Source organism: Propithecus coquereli, unplaced genomic scaffold (assembly GCF_000956105.1).
Source record: "Propithecus coquereli isolate 6110/MARCELLA unplaced genomic scaffold, Pcoq_1.0 Scaffold3, whole genome shotgun sequence".
NCBI classification, from domain to species: domain Eukaryota; kingdom Metazoa; phylum Chordata; class Mammalia; order Primates; family Indriidae; genus Propithecus; species Propithecus coquereli.
In genome coordinates this window covers 20,725,684-20,745,323 of record NW_012148618.1, presented here as the reverse complement: position 1 = coordinate 20,745,323, position 19,640 = coordinate 20,725,684, and the positions used below count along the sequence as shown (strand labels likewise).

The 19,640-nt window shown below is 39.3% G+C and overlaps 1 protein-coding gene across 1 annotated transcript in view; it reads left to right on the top strand.

Annotated features, from left to right (window-relative positions):
* The first annotated feature begins 3,353 nt into the window (after nt 1-3,353).
* The window catches only part of ATP8B4 (ATPase, class I, type 8B, member 4), a 233,774-nt gene continuing 217,487 nt past the window's right edge, over nt 3,354-19,640 (top strand). The window contains exon 1 of the mRNA XM_012649186.1: nt 3,354-3,414. Within this exon, the coding sequence (XP_012504640.1) occupies nt 3,387-3,414 (28 nt within the window). The 5' untranslated portion in view covers nt 3,354-3,386. The remainder of the gene's footprint in view (nt 3,415-19,640) is intronic.

Sequence of the window (19,640 nt, the reverse complement as noted above, 5' to 3'; positions counted from 1 at the left end):
CCTCCCAAGTAGCTGAGATTACAGGCATGGGCCCACACGCTTGGCTAATTTTTCTGTTTTTTTGTAGAGATGGGGTCTCACTTTATTGCTCAGGCTGGTCTCCAACTCCTGGCCTCAAGCAATCCTCCCACCTTGGTCTCCCAAAGTGCAAGGGTTACAGGCGTGAACCACCACACCCAGCCCCCAAATCCTTTTCGTGCATCTTCCTTTATAGCCATAGTGCCTCTTCACTGTCCTCCCCCAAGGTTGGCTCATTTCCCCTTATTTATCCAGCTCTTCAATTTGCCTGTAACACCCTTCTATTGCTAACTAAATATTTGGCTCATCCTTTGTGGTTCTTCCTGGGCTGGAAATAGGGGTACACAGGAGGATGGAGATCAGCAAGAGGGAAGGAACAGCCCCAAAAGCTGCAGCCCTCTCCCGCCCATCTGGGGAAGGCAGATCTAAGACATTCTGGCACTTGGGGCTGGGGTCTATGGTCTGGGAAGAGAAAATTGCTAAAAGGGAAGTGCTTTTAGCATCTGGAAGCCCTTGCTCCATTTCTCATAGAAATTGAGGACATTATCCATTCTTCGTCTTTCGTTCAGCAAATGTTTATTGAGCTCTATGTGCCAGGCATGCTTTAGATACTGGAGATACAGCCATGAACCCCTTCCCCGATGGAGTCTGTGGACTGATGGAGAAAGAGCCAATATAATAGGAAAATGCATTCAAGAGCAATAGGGACTCTGAAAGGGGCAGTGCCGGGTTCTCTGGGAGCACACAGGAAGTGCTCCTGTCTCTGATTTGGGGGGTCAGGCAAGGCCTCCTAGAGGAAGTGATGTGGGAGTTGATATTGGACAGAGGAGCAGCAGTTAGTCTGGCGAAGGGGGTGGAGATGGGGTTAGATGGTTACGGGCAGAGAGAAGAGAATATGTGAAGGCCCCTAACAGAAAGGAGTCGAGTTGAGTATTTCCGGAGTGTAGGCATGGGGGTGGTGCAAGGGGACATGGGGGCAGTGAAGGAGGATGACAAGGAGTCAGGCTGGGAAGATGAGCAGGGACCGGTTTGCAGAAGGCCCTTGGAGTCATGTTAGAGTTTCGTCTTTTTTTGTAAGGTGAACGGGAGGTGTTTGCAGGGTTTTTAGCAGGAGTGTGACATGATGCCATTTCCCTTTTATAAAGATGACTGTGGCTTCAGTGTGGACACTGGGCTATGGGCCGCCGAGGCTGGAGCCAGGGAGACCTGTTAGGAGGAAGGCAGGGAAAAGCAATCACCGCCGCCAGCAGGCACGTCCTAGACACAACTGCTGCTGGGGGCTGGGGTGGGGGAGTCATGCGCAGGGGGTAGCGGGGATGGTCTCAGGCAGCCTTGGTGGCAGCTGGTAGATGTGGAAGGAGGAACAGGGGAGTTACTGGTGGGTTATATTCGAGGACCTATTCCTGCTTGCTTGCATTCATAAGTTTTAGTAACCTGGCCCTTAGAATACACTGGGTCCCATAAAGTCAGCGGCACTGTTTGTCCGGCACACCCCAGGGGGCACAACAGGAAGAAATACTGATGGCTCCAGGTCTCCAGACTCTTGAGGGATTTGTATTGGGGCTGCACACTGATGCACTTCCTCTGCAGCCTCTTTTCTTTTAGTCACTGCTAAGCCATAAGCAGTGCTCTTCCCCTTCGCTGGTCTCCCGCCACATGACTGACCAACTTCTCCTTCATGTAGGTTTGCTGCATCCTGCCACAGCACTCTACTGAGCAGGAAGCAAACAAGTCATTTCTCTTTCTATTAATAACTGGAAGAGCCCGCGTTCAGTACCTCTGCCCACCCTGCCGTGGGTTTGCAAAGGCGCCTGAGTTCATTTCCATGCTCTATTGGGTTCTGAATGTTGGAAGTCATTTCTTTGCCCTTTTATTTATTCATTCTAAATCTTTCTAATAGAGTTTACCATATGAAGGAAATTAGATGACATATAGAAAAAAAAAAGAAATATAATAATGATATTATTCTGGCTTTTTTTGTGACTACCTGGAAAAGACTACACACATGAGAATAAATTGAGGAAAACTTTTGGGTTGCATTTTGTTTCTCTAGAGCATGGCCAATAATTTCCTCTTACATGTAGTTCCCAAAACTCAGCTGTGGTTCTCAGCTCTGGCCGTGTGAACTTACCTAAGGCACTTGAATAATAGGCAGGTGCTGAGCCTTACCCCTGGGGTATTCTGATTCACAGCGTTTGGGATGGATTAGAAAATCTGACTCAATTTTAATGCCAAATTGAAAGGCACGCTTGTGTTTACCTTGAGTTGTCCCATATAATCTTTATAATACAAATAGATTATTTTTGTACAGAATTATTATCTGGTTAGATTTAAACCTGATAAATTGAATCTGTTGTTCCTTATTGTGTCAGTTACTTCCTAGTCATCTAGATTTATATAGGAACAAAGTTAAAGGGTGTAAATTTATGGTTTTTTTTGATGTTAGTTGACAGGTTCCAGTTTATTTTCACAAACTTATAATTCACAGATGAAGAGATTAAAATTGTCAATAACCTATAAAAACAAAAGGTTAAACCCACGGGTAATCCAGGAAATGCAGATGAATAAAACGGTAATAAGAAAACTCCAAGTTCTAGTTAAGGTGCCTCTCTTGTGGGCTTCAATAGATCCCTATACTTCCTCTGTTATAGAGATAACCACCATAAATTGAAGGTGTCTGTGTATTGTCTTATCTCCTACAAGATGAAATCTATGTGAGGGCAGAACTAGTTCAATCAGAATGTAAAGATAAAAAAATAATTAAAATGCCCAGAATTGTCAAAGGTAAGGAGAATTAGGCATTCTTACACACTGCTGGTGGAAGCATGAATCGATAGAACCTTTCTTCAGAGCAATTTGGCAAAGTATCAGGTTCCTTAAAATATGCATAAACTTTGACCTAGCAATTTAATTTCTAGGAATTTATCCTAAGGAAATAATTCATGTGCCCAAAGATTTCTACATAAAAATAGTTACAAGGTAGAGGCAATCTAAATCTCCAAAATCAGGAAATAAGTCAAATAAATTATGATATTTATAATGGAATTTTATATAGTTATTAAAATTTGGATTGTAAATGTTTTACAGTTCTATTGAAATATGTTTGTAATATATTAAATAAAAAGAAAGTATAAAACGCCAAATATCATTTGATTACATTTTTGCAGATAGATGTAGCTCTAGATGAAGTAAAAGATCAGAGGGACATACATCAAAATGTTCTATTCTTAAGAGTAGTTTGAAGGCTGGGCGCTGTGGCTCATGCCTGAATTTATGGTTATTGAGCATTTTCCAAACACTAATGTTGTGTACTTCTGTTTTCTTACGTAGGCCGGCTGTTGAGACCTGGTGAAAGATCAGGCGCAATAATGTTCTGTAGGAAAAAGAAATCGCTTGGTAAGTATTGAGTTCTTCAGGTGACACGAAGTGGTATTTTAAAAATATTATTTTTATTTTTTTATGGAGGTTTAATTTATACACAAAAAGCACACAGGTCTAAGTATTCAGTTCAATGAGCTTTGACGATTGAATACATCTATGTAACTACCAAGGGTGTGTAAACCAAGATACAAAACATTTATTTCTACCACCCCAGAAATTATGCCCCTTTTCACTCATTCTTCCTAGACCTATACCACCATCTTCTGACTTCTGTCAGATCAGCTTGACCTAGTTTTGCAATTAATATAGATGAAATCATACAGTGTGTATTCTTTTGTCCTGCTTCTTGTGTTCAGCATAAGGTTTTTGACCCATACCTGTATATATGGTCACATGTGTCAATAGTTCTTCATTTTTAATTTCAAAGCCATGTTCCACTGTGTGAATGTGCCCACAATTAAAACAGTTCATACAGTTAGAAATAATTTTAATCATGACAGAAGGAAACACGCTTTTTTTTGGTTGAGTAATGTGTCTACTGAATAGTATAAATGATATTCCAGTTTTTATATAGCATAATATAGCATCCCGATCGATCATAGAGTATCGATCCTTTCTTTTGTCTCTAGTTAATCAGTGACAGACTATTATGTAGCTTTTCCTTCAGTGGACATGTATGCAACTTATTACTATTTTTTTTTAAATTTTTGATCATAGACTCTTTAGAAACTAAACCCTGGATTAGAGTTTATCTAGTATCTTGTTCCTCCTTCTAATAATACCCCTGACAGGTGGTTAACCTACTTCTATAAGTAATTATTTCACGTTGCAGTCCATTCCCTTGTTGGACACTTATTCATGGCAACATTCAGTCTCGTAATGAGCTGAGCTCTGCAATGTAGTTCCCCCCCACAGGCCATTAGTTATGTCCTCTGGGGCACTACATTCATATCCCCAATGCCAATCATGTGTCTAGAATTATTGTCATAACTTTTTTCTTTTTCGAGTGAAATTATTTATATCAAATCACATGTATAATCTTAATAGTATAAACATAAGATTAACCAGCTTTAACGTGGACAAGTTTCCAAAAGGACCTAGTGTTGCAAGATTTCAATATGTTAAGAACATGATCCAAGATCCAGGTCTCATTCTCTTAAAAGTATTTTATATGTATATATGAATGTATATATGTAAAAGTAGGCAATTTTTAAGAGATAAATATAAGAAAGCAGGCTGGTGTAGTAGCTCACGCCTGTAATCCTAGCACTTTGGAAGACCGAGGAGGGAGGATTGCTTGAGGTCAGGAGTTTGAGACCATCCCAATCAAGAATGAGACCCCATCTTTACCAAAAATAGAAAAAATTAGACAGGCATGGTAGTGCATGCCTGTAGTCCCAGTTACTCAGGAGGCTGAGGCAGGAGGATCGCTTGAGCTCAGGAGTTTGAGGTTGCTGTGAGCTATGATGATGCCGCTGCACTGTATCCCAGACAACAGAGTGAGATGCTGTCTCACAAACAAACAAACAAACAAACAAACAAAAAAACAGAGGTCACTGTAATTGTGCAATCCAGAGATAACCATTTAAGGCTGCTGTGTTGCACAACTTTAGAGGGTTCCAATTACAGTGACCTCTATCAACACATTTGTGTATTTGTGTATGTTAATCCAAACTTATATTCTCAAGTGGAATTATGCTGTACATCATCTTGAAACCTTCTCTTTAAACTTAATGTCATAACCGTAGATAAATTTTATGTCTTTAAACATTTCTTGATAACATTATTATTTACATTTTTGCCTAACTTTTTATTCTGAAAATGTTGAATTTTACAGAAAAATGGAAAGAATTTCAATGATCACCCATATACTCTTTACCTTAATTCTATAATTATTACCTTTTTGCCACATGTGCTTCTTCTCTCTATTTCTCTCTTTCTCTACACAAATGCATGTGTGCATGTGCACACACACAATTTGTTTTTGTCATTGTTAAACTATCTGAAAGTTAAGTTGTAGTAGACATCATGACGCTTATCCCCAAGTCCTTCAGCATGCCTATCGTAGGAACAAGGACATTCTCCTACATAACCACAATAGCATCACCACGCCCAAGAAATGTAACATTGATAAAAAACATACATTCCATTTTTTAATGTCCCTAATTGTCCCCAAAACATCTCATCTCTTAGAGCTGGTTTTAGTTTTTGGTACAGTATCCAATCAAGTTTGGCTTTTAATCCCTTTATTTTCTTTTAAATTTAGAATAGTTTTTCATTATTTTGAATTTTGAAAAAGTTTAGTCCAGCCATTTTGTAGAATATTCTAGAATGGTTTAATTAATTCCTCCTGAATCAACTTGAATTAAACCTTTTGGGCACAAATACTATACAGATAATATTTGTTTTTTAATGGACAATTAATTAATTGATTAACTGACAGTTTTTTAACGAGGAATGCAACTTGTTGATCTTCCTCACACAGAATTTCATTTTACAGACAAATAGTCATTGCTATGTAAGGAGGCTAAAAGTTTTGGCCACATAGCTGTGTCTGTATCTGCTCCCTGGCACTGTCTGGCAGAGAAAGCTGGTGCCGGTCATTTCTTCTTGGACTTGTTACAATGGCCATATGACTTGAGAGACTGGCATTTATGTCACCACTGTTTGCATTGTCATGATCGGAACTGATGCATCTTTAGATTACTTCAGTTCCTGTAGATCTTGGGATGGTCTGGAGAGCTTTTTTTAACCTAAGATATTCATACATTTATTCAGTCAGTCAACAAACATTTTGGAGCCCCTATGATATGCTAGAGCTATATAGTGCCAACCCTGACTTCAAGTAGCTTTTTACATTTCAATAACATATATGCATTCTCACACAATTTTAAGTTTATGGTAGCAATGATAACTTAAAAGCAGTTTAATACACATCACTTCAAATGGTACATTTGCCAGAGGAACACAGGCTAGAGACCTCCCACTTAGCCTGGGGTTATCAGAGGGAAAAACCAAGCAGAGGTGACATTTTACCTCAATGAGACAGTTCATGACTGCAACATGTAATAAGGGTGCACTTACATTTATATAAACTTTCACAGTATCATCAGGAAGCTTAGGCTATTGATGACGTGTGTGAAAATATGACAAGCCAGTCATGAGTGTTGTGGAAAAATAATAATTTTCTCCCAGATATACTTTATTCTTTATTATCTCCAGATAAGTCTCACATTCTTCAGGGTGTGAAAAATTCCAGCCCATTGACTCAAATATTTAAAACATCATGATTACACTGTGTTTTCTGTTTGTTCTTTGTAATTCGTCTCTTCTGTATAGCTTGTATGGGAGGCCCGGAGACAAATAGTTTTAAAGCCTATATGGTCTTTTCCACAAAGCTGTCAGGAAGAACTTAGTTCATGTGTAAAATACCTAATTCAGATCTCATTAGTTTGATAATATGGAAAGGAAAAGAAGTAGATAATTAGAGGCCTTTTATAAACTAGCTAAAGCTGTTCTTGATTCTAAAATTGGGAGGGGGGTGTCACGGAGCCAGCAGGCATTACTGCTCAAGGGAAGCCCTTAGTATGTTTATGGGACGTGGGGTGGGAATACCCCGACCAGGGCTGTATATGTCTCCCGTGGGCCCTAGGGCCCCTTCCTCCATAAAAAAAAATTAAAAATTGTATTTTACAACTGTGTTAGTATAAAGACAAATATAAGCCAGGCTGGATTCATTATTATGTATCCATTATTATATTAATTTTTCTTCTGATTTTAAAATCAATGAAAATCAAAATATTTTTGTGAGCCTTTACAAGTGTCATGGGCCTTAGGCACTCTGCTTGCTCTGCCTCATGGACCAGTCAGCTCTGAATTGGACACGTTTAGGAGCTAAGCAGCCTTTCAGAGAGCAACTCTGTATGTCCTGGGAAGGAGAGAGACAGCTCTTAGCTCCTTATGCTCATTTTTGTGAACCTGTGCATAGAAAGCAGTCAAGGATGCTTATGGTGATAGTACTTTCAAGTTATTATTGCTCCTATAAGTTTAAAAATTATGTAACAATATAGAACTATATGGTACTTATGTATTTTCATTGCGAACTAACATCTTTAGTTTTTTCTTGTCTAATTTATACATACTAGGTGTAAAAGATTGATTCTAGGTGGCTGTGATGTAACATGGTTCATCCAGATTCAGAGCATAAGAATTTACTGGGTTTGACCAGAATGGGTGCCATGGGTGTACAAGACTCTGGTAATTTTCTGTGGACACAGTTGTGGTGTGGGAGAAACAATACGAGTCAGACGTGGTAGGAGTGAACCTCCACTCACGAGGCATTGGTACTCAAATTCTCTGAGCCTCACTTTCCTCACTTATAAAATGAGCCTAATGTCTACCTCTGAAGGTTACTGTGAGGATGAACATAAAGTGAAATAAAATATGTGAAGTACTTTGTAAATTATAAAAGCACTATATAAAGGTACTTAATTAATAGATATATGGTACAGTCATTGATTTCTAGGTTTTTTTCCTAAAATTCTAGGTTTTGCAAAAGTGATTTTGTCCAGTTTTGTGGCTGACATGAGTATTATATTCCCTGGTGGGTTTCCTATTTACTGAGGTAACTGGCATGGGGGTCTGTTTCTGAGAGGACATTCGGGAATCCCTGAGAGCCTCTTCTGTACCCTCTGGGACTATGAATTTCATAAGGGCTATTTATTTACGGTGAATCTTCATAAATAAATAGTTGGCCAGTGTTGGTAGAAACAACAGTGGTCATTTGCTTTGGTTGAAGATTATGTACTGCTTCTCAGGCATTTTATGGTGACTTCTCTTAAAATAAATGTTGCACGATCATGTCTGTTTAACAAACTAACAGGCAGTAATAGGACTCAGGGATCATGGAACCTCAATACCAATAGCATTTTGGATTTTATTGTTTTTGGTGTCCAATGGAGGAATAAAGTCCATATTTTTGTTTTTCTGTGTAATTATTTACTGTCGCTAACATTGTTTTGAGCAATATATTAATACTATTTAGCAGGCACTGTGTTTGTCCTTTGGTAGAGGGTTGGTGATTGAGAAAAAAAGATGAATAAGACATGGAACCTACTCTTATAGGTACCACGCTAATGCTTATAAAAGTACATGTATGTGTATTAATGTTTGTGTTTCAAGAGTGTTATTTTTCCTTGAGTTTATCTCTTATGAAATAATAACAATAAATCCAAAAGCTTTCTCAAGTAGTTTTGCAGTTATACTTGTGAAGGAATTAGATTTTGTTTGAACTTGCTTTTTGTCTACTGTAGTAATTTGTTTTTAAAATTGCATCATGTTTTAAAAAAAATCATCTATTTTCTTGGTTTATGTGCATGAAGCCATTGAAAGGAAGTACCAAATGATTCTGGCCAGTCAGTGACATATGTAAGACACTGCTATTGTCACAAAAGCCCTCTCATAACTTTGGAGTTTTATTTCCTAATGAGTTCTCATCTATATTTTAATAACTTTTTGGTATCCAAAGGGGAAAGAGCATGGGAAATTTTTTTGCTTCTACTAGAGATGAGGGAGAAACACCACCTAATCTCTTCCATTTCACTATATTAAAATACTGTGCAAAAAGATGATAGAAATTATTCTAGAAATTCTGAATCTTTGCCATTCATCATAAATACGTCAGGGCATAAGCCTTCCATTCATAGATTCATTAGCTTTTATGATTGGGAGGAAAGGAGGAGGCAGCATTGGAGTTCTTAGTCATAGGTGTGCTGTAGAATTTATCCTGTGTTTAAGTCACTTTGGAATAGAAGTCTTTTTCTCATTACGTATTTTAAAATTTGCCTCCACAGTTATTGTGTAGAGTTATAAATAGAAAATGCAGAGAAGAGATGTCTTCTGGCTTTCAAATTTGTGTGCTGCTCTAACGTTGTCCATATAGAGCAATCTGTGTTTTATTACTCAGGATGTGGGCTAGGTTAGGCTGCTGTAACAACCCCCAGTCACAGAGAACTTCCTAGGAGAAGTCCCAGGAATGTTCCTCAGTGCCATCCTTTTTCATCTCTCTTGGAATTGGGGGATAGTGGCTATTCTTTCCTCAAATGCTCTTCTTTCTCGGTTTCCATGACCCTCATGAAGATTCTTCTTGCTTCCCAGCCTGCTATGCCTCTGTCTCCAGTGGTGCAATTTTCCCCTGGTTCAGCCTTCTACACTTTTCTCTCCATATACTTTGTTCCTCGGAGAGCAAGAACTCCTTCTCCATCTTGGCTTCTGTTCACCTCTATGGAGATGACTCTTAAATCTGTGGTGTCCATTGTGAAATCTTTCTTAAATATTATACCTTATTTTTAACTGCTGCTGCCTTTGATCTAATAGTCCTGTTAACATAACTTTAGGGGACATGGAATGATAAAACTTGAGAATTAGAAGAATCTTCCGAGTCAGCTTGTCCAGCTTTATTTCCAACTTGGCAATCTTTTTCTACAGTGTTGCTGAATATTTTCCTTGAATATTTGCTATGACAGGTAGTTCAGGCATCTAATTTAAGACATTTAATCTAAGACATCTAATTTAAGACATGCCTCATTCTCTGTTTTGAAAGTAAATTCAACTACATATTGACTAGAATTTCAAATACTAACACAGTTTACTTTCTGTTCTGACTTTTGGCATAAGACAGAATATTTATTCTGCCATCTGCATTAAAGATCATCAAATGTTTGAGGACCTTTCTCCTGTTGGTGTGTGCTTTCTTTCTCTCGCTCATGTTCTCTCTACTTCTCAATTTCTCTCTGTCTCTGACTTTTTGGTTAAATATCTGAAAGTTTTCTCTAATACATGACATGGTTCATAGTTTTCAGACTCTCAGTATTGTACTTACAATATGAGCTCCACAAGGAAAGGGCTGCTGTCTTTCTCATTTTTGACCCTGCAACATGTAGCATGGTTTTTGTCACATTGTTCCAGAACCTGAGTATCTACTAAACAGATGTTTGAATGAACACATCTTGGTCACAAAAGTTTTGATGCCCTTGGCTTTTCCATTGGTCTTTGTGTTGCTTACGACTGAATCCAATACTTACTATGTAGTTTGACTTGCCTGGAATAGAGTGGTACCAGATTTTGCTGATCTGGAATTCTGTTTCCATTGAGATTATATTAGTAGCTTTTGGGAATCAATGTACACTTGTGGCCATTGAGCTTGTAGTAAAGGTTAAAAAACCATGAAACGTTCTTGAGTCAGGTGTTATATTTCTGTATTTATAAAGTCGTTGTAGAGCCATTGAATTACTTAGGATTCTCTAGAAAGACAGAACCAATGGAAGACATATATATGTAGTAGGGATTTGCCTCATGGGATTATTATGCTGGACACCCAGGAGAGCCAGTGGTGTGGTTCTGGTGCCAATGCCAGCAGGCCAGAGACCCAGGAAGAGCTGATCTTTTAGAGTCTGAAGGGAGGAGCAAACTGATACCCCAGCTCAAAGGCAAGGGTTCTCTCTTACTCAGCTTCTTTGTTCTGTTCAGGCCTTTAACTGGTTGGATGAGTCCTACCAACATTAGGGAGGGCAATTTGCTTTACTCGGTCTACTAATTAAAATGTTAATCTCATCCAGAAAGACCCTCACAGACACACCAAAATAATTTCACATGTCTGATGATTGGAAGAATTCTGCACAGGCTAACTTCTGGCTCTGTATTTCAAACCTCCTGTCTCCTCCACAATCCACACACTTCTGGTGTGTAGAATGTGCTCATGTTGCCGTATGACCTTGGGCCTTGCACCTTTGTGTTGTAATACAACACTGGGTGGGTCTGTATGGAGTATTTCTGAGAACCAGTCCTACTCTGGGGTGACCACCAACAACTTAACTGTGTAGAGAGAAGTAACTGTGAACCACATAAATACACTCCACTAAACGTGAATCCATGTATTTCCAACATGACTGCTTCTTATCTGGGCCCCAGTGCCATCTGATGTGAGGCAAAATGTGATGGAGGGAAAGTTAGAGTGGAGGGGACAATGGTCTTAGCCCCCTGTGGCTGAAACATTTTACTCTTAAAAATAAAAGAATGACTGTGCAGACACATTTCTAGCGCTGCTCCTTGGCATGGAATGTGCAAGCAAGGTGGGCTGGAGCTGCATTAGCTTCGTGGTAAGTCAGCATCTGGTGGTGATGTGAGGCCAGGAGGTAATTGGGTGGATATAGAAAGATCAGGCAGGGCCCTGAAGGCCTTGGTGACAACTGGCTTCTCTCTCTTGAGAGAAAAGCTAGTGGATGGTTTTGAGCAGAAGAGAGAGATCATACTTGTGGTGGGCAGAATACTGCTGCTTCCCCCAAAGATGTCCACGTTCTAGTCCTAGAGCCTGTGAATACATCATCTTACGTGCCAAAAGGAAGCTTGCACGTGTGATTGAGCGAAGGATCTTAAGATGGTGAGAATATCCTGGGTTACGCAGGTGGGCCCAATGTAATTGCAAGGATCCTTATAAGAGGGAGGCAGGAGGGTCAGAGTCAGAGAAGGAGACGTGACAACGAAAGCAGAGGTCAGAGTGGTGTGGGCCATGAGCCAAGGAATGTGGGCAGCTTCTAGAAGCTGGAAAAGGCAAGGAACAGATTCGCCCCTAGAGCATCTAGAAGGAACTCAGCCCCACTGACATTTTAATTTTGGCCCCCTAAGACCCATTTTTAGGCTTCTGACTTTCAGAACAGTAATATATTTGTATTGTTTTCAGCCCCTAAAATGCGTGGTAATTTGTTAGAGAAATGGACAGAATTCTGAAAGGAGCATTCTGGCTGCTCTGTTGAGAATAGACCATGGGGGCCTGGGGTAGAGGCAGTGAGACCAGAGGGGAGGCTTCGCAGTGGCCTTGGAGATAGGTGATGGAGGCTCGGACCAGGGTGAGGGCTGAGGAGGGCTGAGGAGTGGCAGATTCTGAATATATACCACCTCAAATAGGTAAATGAAATGAGGCTCCTATTTTTTTCTTTTTGTCTTTTCACACTTAGACTGATATGTACTGGAAGGAACAGCCGAGATGGGACCGTGGGGGATGGTCTCTTTCAATGTCTGTGGTTTGCCCCATCCCAGGCAGCAGACTGCCTCTACCAGATTCCTTTTCATCAAATGACTGCAGCTTAGCTTGGGGAAGGTTCTTGGCAAAACAACCTACCACACTCCATAGCTTGTATGCAGCTGCATAAGTTCCCTTCAGAGCTGCCTGGGACCGGCAGGGATGCTTTTCGACCACCCATCTGGACTTGCCTTTCCTTTTCTCTGCTTTCTGTGGCTCTCTGAGTCTCTCCTCTGCTTCCTTGCTGTGCAGGTATTTGTGGACATGTCTACCCTTGGAAGATGATCGCTGTCTTGTCTTTGTTTTTCCTTCACTGCCTAGAATGGAGCCTGGCTCAAAGAAGCTCAATAAATATTTCTGGAATAAATCACTTTCTCTTTGCTCCAGCAGATTTTATTTGCCACATGGATTCATGGAGCTGAGATACAGAAACCAATATGTGCTAAAGAAACTCAATTTATAGCCTCATGCATCTTAAAATGACAAATAAGATTTGAAACACAGCTTCCTGTGTGATCCCTGAGGTACCAAACAGAGAAGTGAACTCCTCAGATTTCCTTCTCACGTGTCTTTCTTTTATGCCTGGTGCTCTTTTCCTCTTATTTTGTGACAGGTGGCTTGCTTTCCGTGGGGTGGCCACGATGCGTCTCACGGTGGAAAACTAAATGTCTTCCAGCTTCTAGGCTGTTATGATCCTTGGGGCAGATACTCATTTTTTTTTTTCTTTTTGAGTGGGGATGCTGTCAAGAGAAGAAAATGACTATTTTCCATCTTTAAGAGAAAGCATTCTGATCTTAGCCCAGTCCATAAAAATGCATTTTTTTTTTGCTATAGATACTCAAATTGTAAAAGAATGTAGATACAAAAGAACAGATGTTAAAAGGTACATATAAGAAAAGTTTCAAAGAAAGCAGTCAGTTTTGAGCAGGAGTTTGGGAGAGTGCTGTGAGCAAAGACTGCCCAAAGTCTCCAAGGCAAAGGCAGGCAAGTCCTAGAGGACAGCTCCACAGTGAAGCAGAGATCAACCCTGGAAGAGACGAAGTCACGGGGCCACAGGGTTGATTGGGATGGGGTGTGTGATTTGAAGTACATCCCAGACTGCTACATTTGGTGAGAGAGGCTTCGTCCCCTTCTCCTTGACCTTTGGACCCAGGCACACAGCAATTGCAGTTCCCAGTCATCTCTGCGCAGTACCACCACCATTTCCCTATGCCTGGAATCTCTTTCCAGCTTCTTCCCCAAGGGAGGCTGTTTGGTGTTTGAATTGACTATACTGCATAATCTTGCTAGGCCTTTGTTTCCACATCTGTAAAGTGGATCTACTAACAGCATGTACCTAATGGGACTGTTCTGAGAATTAAGGAAATAATGCATGTGCAATACTTCATGTAACATCTAGCTTTTAACAGGTGCTCAGTAAGTGTTAGCTGTTATTATGATCATTATTATTATTATAGTAAGTCTCAAATTCCAGTTGTGAATCTACACTTACAGTAAGTTACATGCCAAGGGCTTACATAGAGATTTTTATTAATTTTTACTTGTGCTTTGTATAATCCAGTTCACATATGATAGAAGAGGAATGAATTGGTAAAGATTTTATAGTTCTTGGTGAAGCTATAGTGAGCCATGTGAGGAATAAAGCTCCCAATAAATCAAATTTTTCAACTATCTGGACCTGATGAGCAAATTGGCCCAGCCAAGAGGAAAACAAACCCAAGGCCCCTTAGTATTTGTTTGAATCCCCTAACTCTCTTTCCAAGCTTTTTTTTTTTTTTTTTTTTTTTGTGAGGACAAGCATCAAAAAAAATTATGGGAAGATTTTAAAATTTTGCCTCTATTCTCTTTAGTTTTCTGCTTAAATGTCAATAAGTCCCAGAAGCTGCAGGTCACCATTGGGTTTCAATAGGAAACCCCGATTTGGGACACATATTTTTCAATTGTATCAAAATGTGTTCTTGGAGTCAAATCAGGAAATCTTGGAGGCTGGGGAACTCTTTTCTTTAAAGTTCTCCCCACTCATTGTTCTTTCCTCATGTCTTTAATGAATTGTTTTGGCTTCCAACCACACGGACCAGATCGTGAAGGATGAAAGAAAATTAAGAAAGGAAAAAGCTTAAGTTATTGATTTAGCTTGAGGGAATTTTTTCTGAGATTTCTGACCCAACCCAAAAAAACCAACAACAATCCCAAATCCCAAATGACACTCCATGTTTGGAGAAATTCTTCAGCTTTTGGATCAGTACCAACGTTGCTCAGGAAATATCAGTCTATGCCATCGGGATTTTACATAGGGACCCCAAATTCTCCATGGTACTTCATCATTTCATGATTTCAGGGCTCTAAAGCCAAGTGCCTGAAAGCTGTTTTCTAAAAACCACACTCGGTGAAGGATAAAATGCCCTGGAGTTAATTGGAGAGAAAGACAGTTGTGTTTATTAATTTGGTACTCATACTTGCTGTGATCACTCATGGGTCTGGTGGAAGCCTCCTAACTCTTCCCCTTACACTTGGTCTTATTAGCAGAGCTCCTGCATTCACTGTCTAGTCTTAAATACTAAGGTGTTATGAATTGTTCACAGACAAACTGATTAAAAAAAGAGACATAAATGACCTGTTTTCTCTTTCCTATTGAAAGTGGAAAGATAGATAATGTTTATTTTATTATATTATGATGGAGAAGAGCCCAGATTAGGAGTTGGGTGTTGCCTTCAAGGACCTGGAGTAGAATCAATGGGTGTTCGCCAATTTCCACTGAAAATATTCAGAAAATTACTTCAAGATCCTTTTGGGAAATAATATAAGCAACTTTAAGACTGACTATCTTACCCTGAGTGATTTATTTTTTTCACCTGTTTGCTATTTTTTAGTTTCTATATAAAAAAGAGTTTTCTGGTATTTTTCTGTTTACAAAGCACTTTCCGTACATTTTCTCATTTAATGATTGTAATACAAAGTGACATTGTTTTACTGAGAAATCGAAGGCAAGGTGAGGTTATGAGTTAGAATGTTCTTGTATAGATAGCTATGAAAGGATCCAGGATCTCATTGCCTCATAGTCCAGGCCTCTTTTTCTTATATGAGGGCTCTTTCACCAAACTCTCATTTTTATGGGTCCTGAAAATCTCTCTAATAGGGAAATAACCTCTTAATTACAGTTAAAAGTTTCCAGCAGGGTGGTATTATGTCCTTCCCATCTTTTAAACTTGTGTTTTAGTGATCCAATAACACTTTTGGATGTTGTGGATGTATCTCCTCTTTCCAAATGGAAAGACAAGCATAAGTGAATAATAGTTTTTTTTTTTTTTTAATCTTAAACCAGAAGTGACTCTAACAAACCATCAGCCCTATCAGATAATTATTTTGGGAGGAGGTAGGGAGCTATAGGTTAATTATCCTGAAACTGGGTTATTCATTTTGATAAATGTTTCCTAACATTTAACTGATTTATAAACGACCACTTCCTAAAATAAATGAGATATCTTTATTTTTATTTTTATTTTTTTTTTTGAGACAGATCTCACTCTTTTGCCTGGGCTATAGTGAGTGCCGTGGCATCAGCCTAGCTCACAGCAACCTCACACTCCTGGGCTCAAGTGATCCTCCTGCCTCAGCCTCCCGAGTAGCTGGGACTACAGGCATGCGCCACCATGCCCGGCTAATTTTTTCTATATATTTTTAGTTGTCTGATTAATTTCTTTCTATTTTTAGTAGAGACGGGGTCTCACTCTTGCTCAGGCTGGTTTCGAACTCCTGAGCTCAAACAATCCGCCCGCCTCGGCCTCCCAGAGTGCTAGGATTACAGGCGTGAGCCACCGCACCTGGCCTCGAGATATCTTTATTTAGTTATCTTGGGGAATGTAACTGGAAGCACATGACTCAAAGATAAGCATTCTGTGAGTGCTTCATTGATATTCTATTTGGTTGAGGAAGACATCAAATTATATTGGCTTTTATGATTTTGGGGGAGTGTAGGCTATTTCTATCATCCTATATAGAGTTGGACTTTGAGGGCTTAACTGCCTACTTTTCTATATTCTGGAGCAGATTCCAAACAAGTGTCTAAGATAACCTTGCCTCTGCTGATGGCTAGTCTCTTGGATCACTGGAATGATGAAGGATGACATCCTTCCCATCTAAGCACATGTCTTTGTGAGGCTCCTTACCTGTCACAAAATGATGCTAACACCATTACCAACTTGATCTTCTGTTTTCTATGGGTCTTGTATTCAGCTAGCAACACAGTGTAGCAGCTCTCCAGGTAATTTCCAGAAAGTTCAATCTCATGGTCACATAGTATTTAGCACAAGTGCAGTTGAGAGAAGTAATAATTAGATTGATTGCTTGAAGGACGTATAGCTTATTTATTCATTTGAATATCCTAAAATACATTCCTGGAATTAATTGGATCAGCAGAGAATGAGTACAGACACTATCACTGGCCCATCTGAATTGTGCTTTGGGATGATATCCTTAGGGTTGTTACAAAACACAGCTCTAAAAAACTCACTTTATGTTGTTTATATTAAACAATGACTTCTTCATGAGTATTTCTTAGAGAAATTAATGTCTGAGCCAAGAACTAGTAATAATTGTACTTTTCTGAGATATTAGTTTATTATTAATTACCTAACAGATTTTGTGAAATAAATGGCAACAGACAGGAGTTCCCTTTTTCTGTAGAATTTGTGGCCCACCTGAAGCAGGTGTGTGGGGACATTATGCCATGCATTTTTATTATCCATCTTGACTCCAGTTGATCATCACCCTTGCATCTATATTTTCTTCCGCTCTACTTTTAAAATTTAAACTATTATTTTTCCTGTTGTACATTCTAGAGTAGTTGTTTTGGAGATGATTGTATATGTAAACACTCTTGCATGTTTGAAAATGTTTGTATTTCTCCATCATACTTGATTGATTATTTGGCTGGGTATAGAATTCTACACTCAAAAACATTTTTCCTTAAAACTGAAAGGCTTCACTCCAATGTCTTCTAGCATCCTTTTTGCTGATGAGAAATTTCATGTTGATCTGATTCTTGTGTTTTGGGATAACCATTTTTTTTTCCCTCTGGAAGTTTTTAGAATTTTCTGCTTGTTCTTGGGGCTCAAAATTTTATGAAGATCTGTGGGTCCATTTTCATTCATTCTGATTGGCACGTGGTGGCCCTTTCACAATGAAGAGTTATGTCTTATTCTGGTGCAGGGAAATTTCCTTCCATTTATTTGATTATTTTCTCCTATCCATTGTTTATGTTCCCTTCTCCTAAGTTTTCTTTTCACATTTTCTTCTTCTTTGTCATTTTGATATATATTTTAAGAGATTTCTTCAATCTTATCTTCCATCCTGTCCATCCTACTCTACAGTATGTCCATTAAATATTTTTAATTTCCAGGAACTCTTTCTTCTTCTTTGTCTTCTTTGCTCATATCAGCTTGTTCGTATTTCATGGATGCCACGTTTTCTTAAATATCTTTGCGGTACTTTTCCCTACCTGTCTTCAGGATTATTTCTTCCCCTTGGATCCCTCTTTTTTGTGCTTTCATTTTCCTCAGAATATCTTTATCTAAGAAGGACTAGATAGATTAGTACAGTTGTGACAGTCTTTTTCCCTGCAATGCCTCTCTTTCAAACAGAAGGCCTAGTAAGCAATCTGCCAACAGAGAGTCTTTTCTGTTGGTTAGTCCTGCAGTCTGGTGAATCCGACAACCACTTCAGGGAGGCAGGCTTTACTAGGGGTAGAGTCTGCTACAGCTGCCATGGAGGGTCAGAGCTGCTTCTCTCTTATACCCAAACACCCACCTTTGGTTTTCTCCTCTGGCACATTGGCTACTCTCTTTAGTGGGCAAAGGAGGGAATGTGGGAGGGCCCAACTGGCTCAATTATTATTTGATTACTCTGATGGTATTCTATAAGTAAGGTGATCATATAATTAATCATCCAAACTTTTGAGAGTGAAAAGGGACCCGAGTAAGTATTTTGCCAAGATAATAGGTGTAAAGTGGGACTGTCACCCTATCTGTAAAAATAGTCTCAGTTTATGTTTACCAACTATGACTTTGGAGCTGCTCTGGGGCTCCACTGGGAAGATCTCTCTTCTAATCCTTTTGGCTGGAGTTATTCATATCTTTTTTTCTCAGCCATAGTGATCCCATTTGCTTTCTATTTGATTTTCTAGGCTTTCTTCAAAATTTATAAACCTCTGCTAGCCACTATTGTTTTCCAGCACTGTTATGTTTTTATTCTTTTTTAAAAAACATATTTTCTATAATTTCAGTTAGACCTGAGAAGGAAGGGAGGTAAAAGGCATACTTAGTTTGCCATCTTAAATGGGTAGCCCTTTTAACTCTTTCCCGCCACTTGAAACATGTTGGCTTACTATAGTTTAGACATCTTTATGTATCACTTTACTCTTTTTTGGAACTGGACAAACTCAGTGATAATTGTGCAGGAGTGAGCTTATATGGTAGATCATAAGCCCCTTGGTGACTACTTTCCTTTCGTTCTCACATCTGGAAGTGTCCCACGATGCCTATGAAATATCAGGCATTAGGTCATGGAACCTCTGAGCCATTCTCAGTGGGAGTTGTTATGGGGGATTTGTTTTCAGCTTCCTCTTTTTGCAGGATGTGACTTATTGCCAAGAGGGGTTTATATCCCCTCATGCGCTATGGTAGCACATGGAAAAAAGTTAATCTCCACAAAGATTATTCAGACCTAGCATAGTCAGGTTAAAGGTATAAAACCGTAGAGATTTAGAACCAAAGTCAAAATTTTGCAGAGCTTAATTGAAGGGATGTAAAATCTGCCAGAATTAATCCATGAAGACTCAGTTCAGAAAGGTGATAATTATTGGAAGTACAGAAGCAAAGATTGTGGCTTAATAACAAGGATTTAGAAGAAAAGGAGGATTTCCTGGCTCTAATCAGGTCTTGTAGTGCAAAAGCAATTTGGACACCCAGAGAAGGATCCAAATTGACCTACCATAGAAATTACTTGGCTGCTTCGGGAAAGGGCTAGTCCCGATCCTCGTGGAGTGTGGTTACACGCAGATGCTGGACATGATGATTCCTACGTGGCTCATCAAGTCAAGATTCTGGTGTTGGAGTGGATAAAATTAGTTACAGAGCTATAGAATTCTGCTCTTGGATGTGCTTCATAC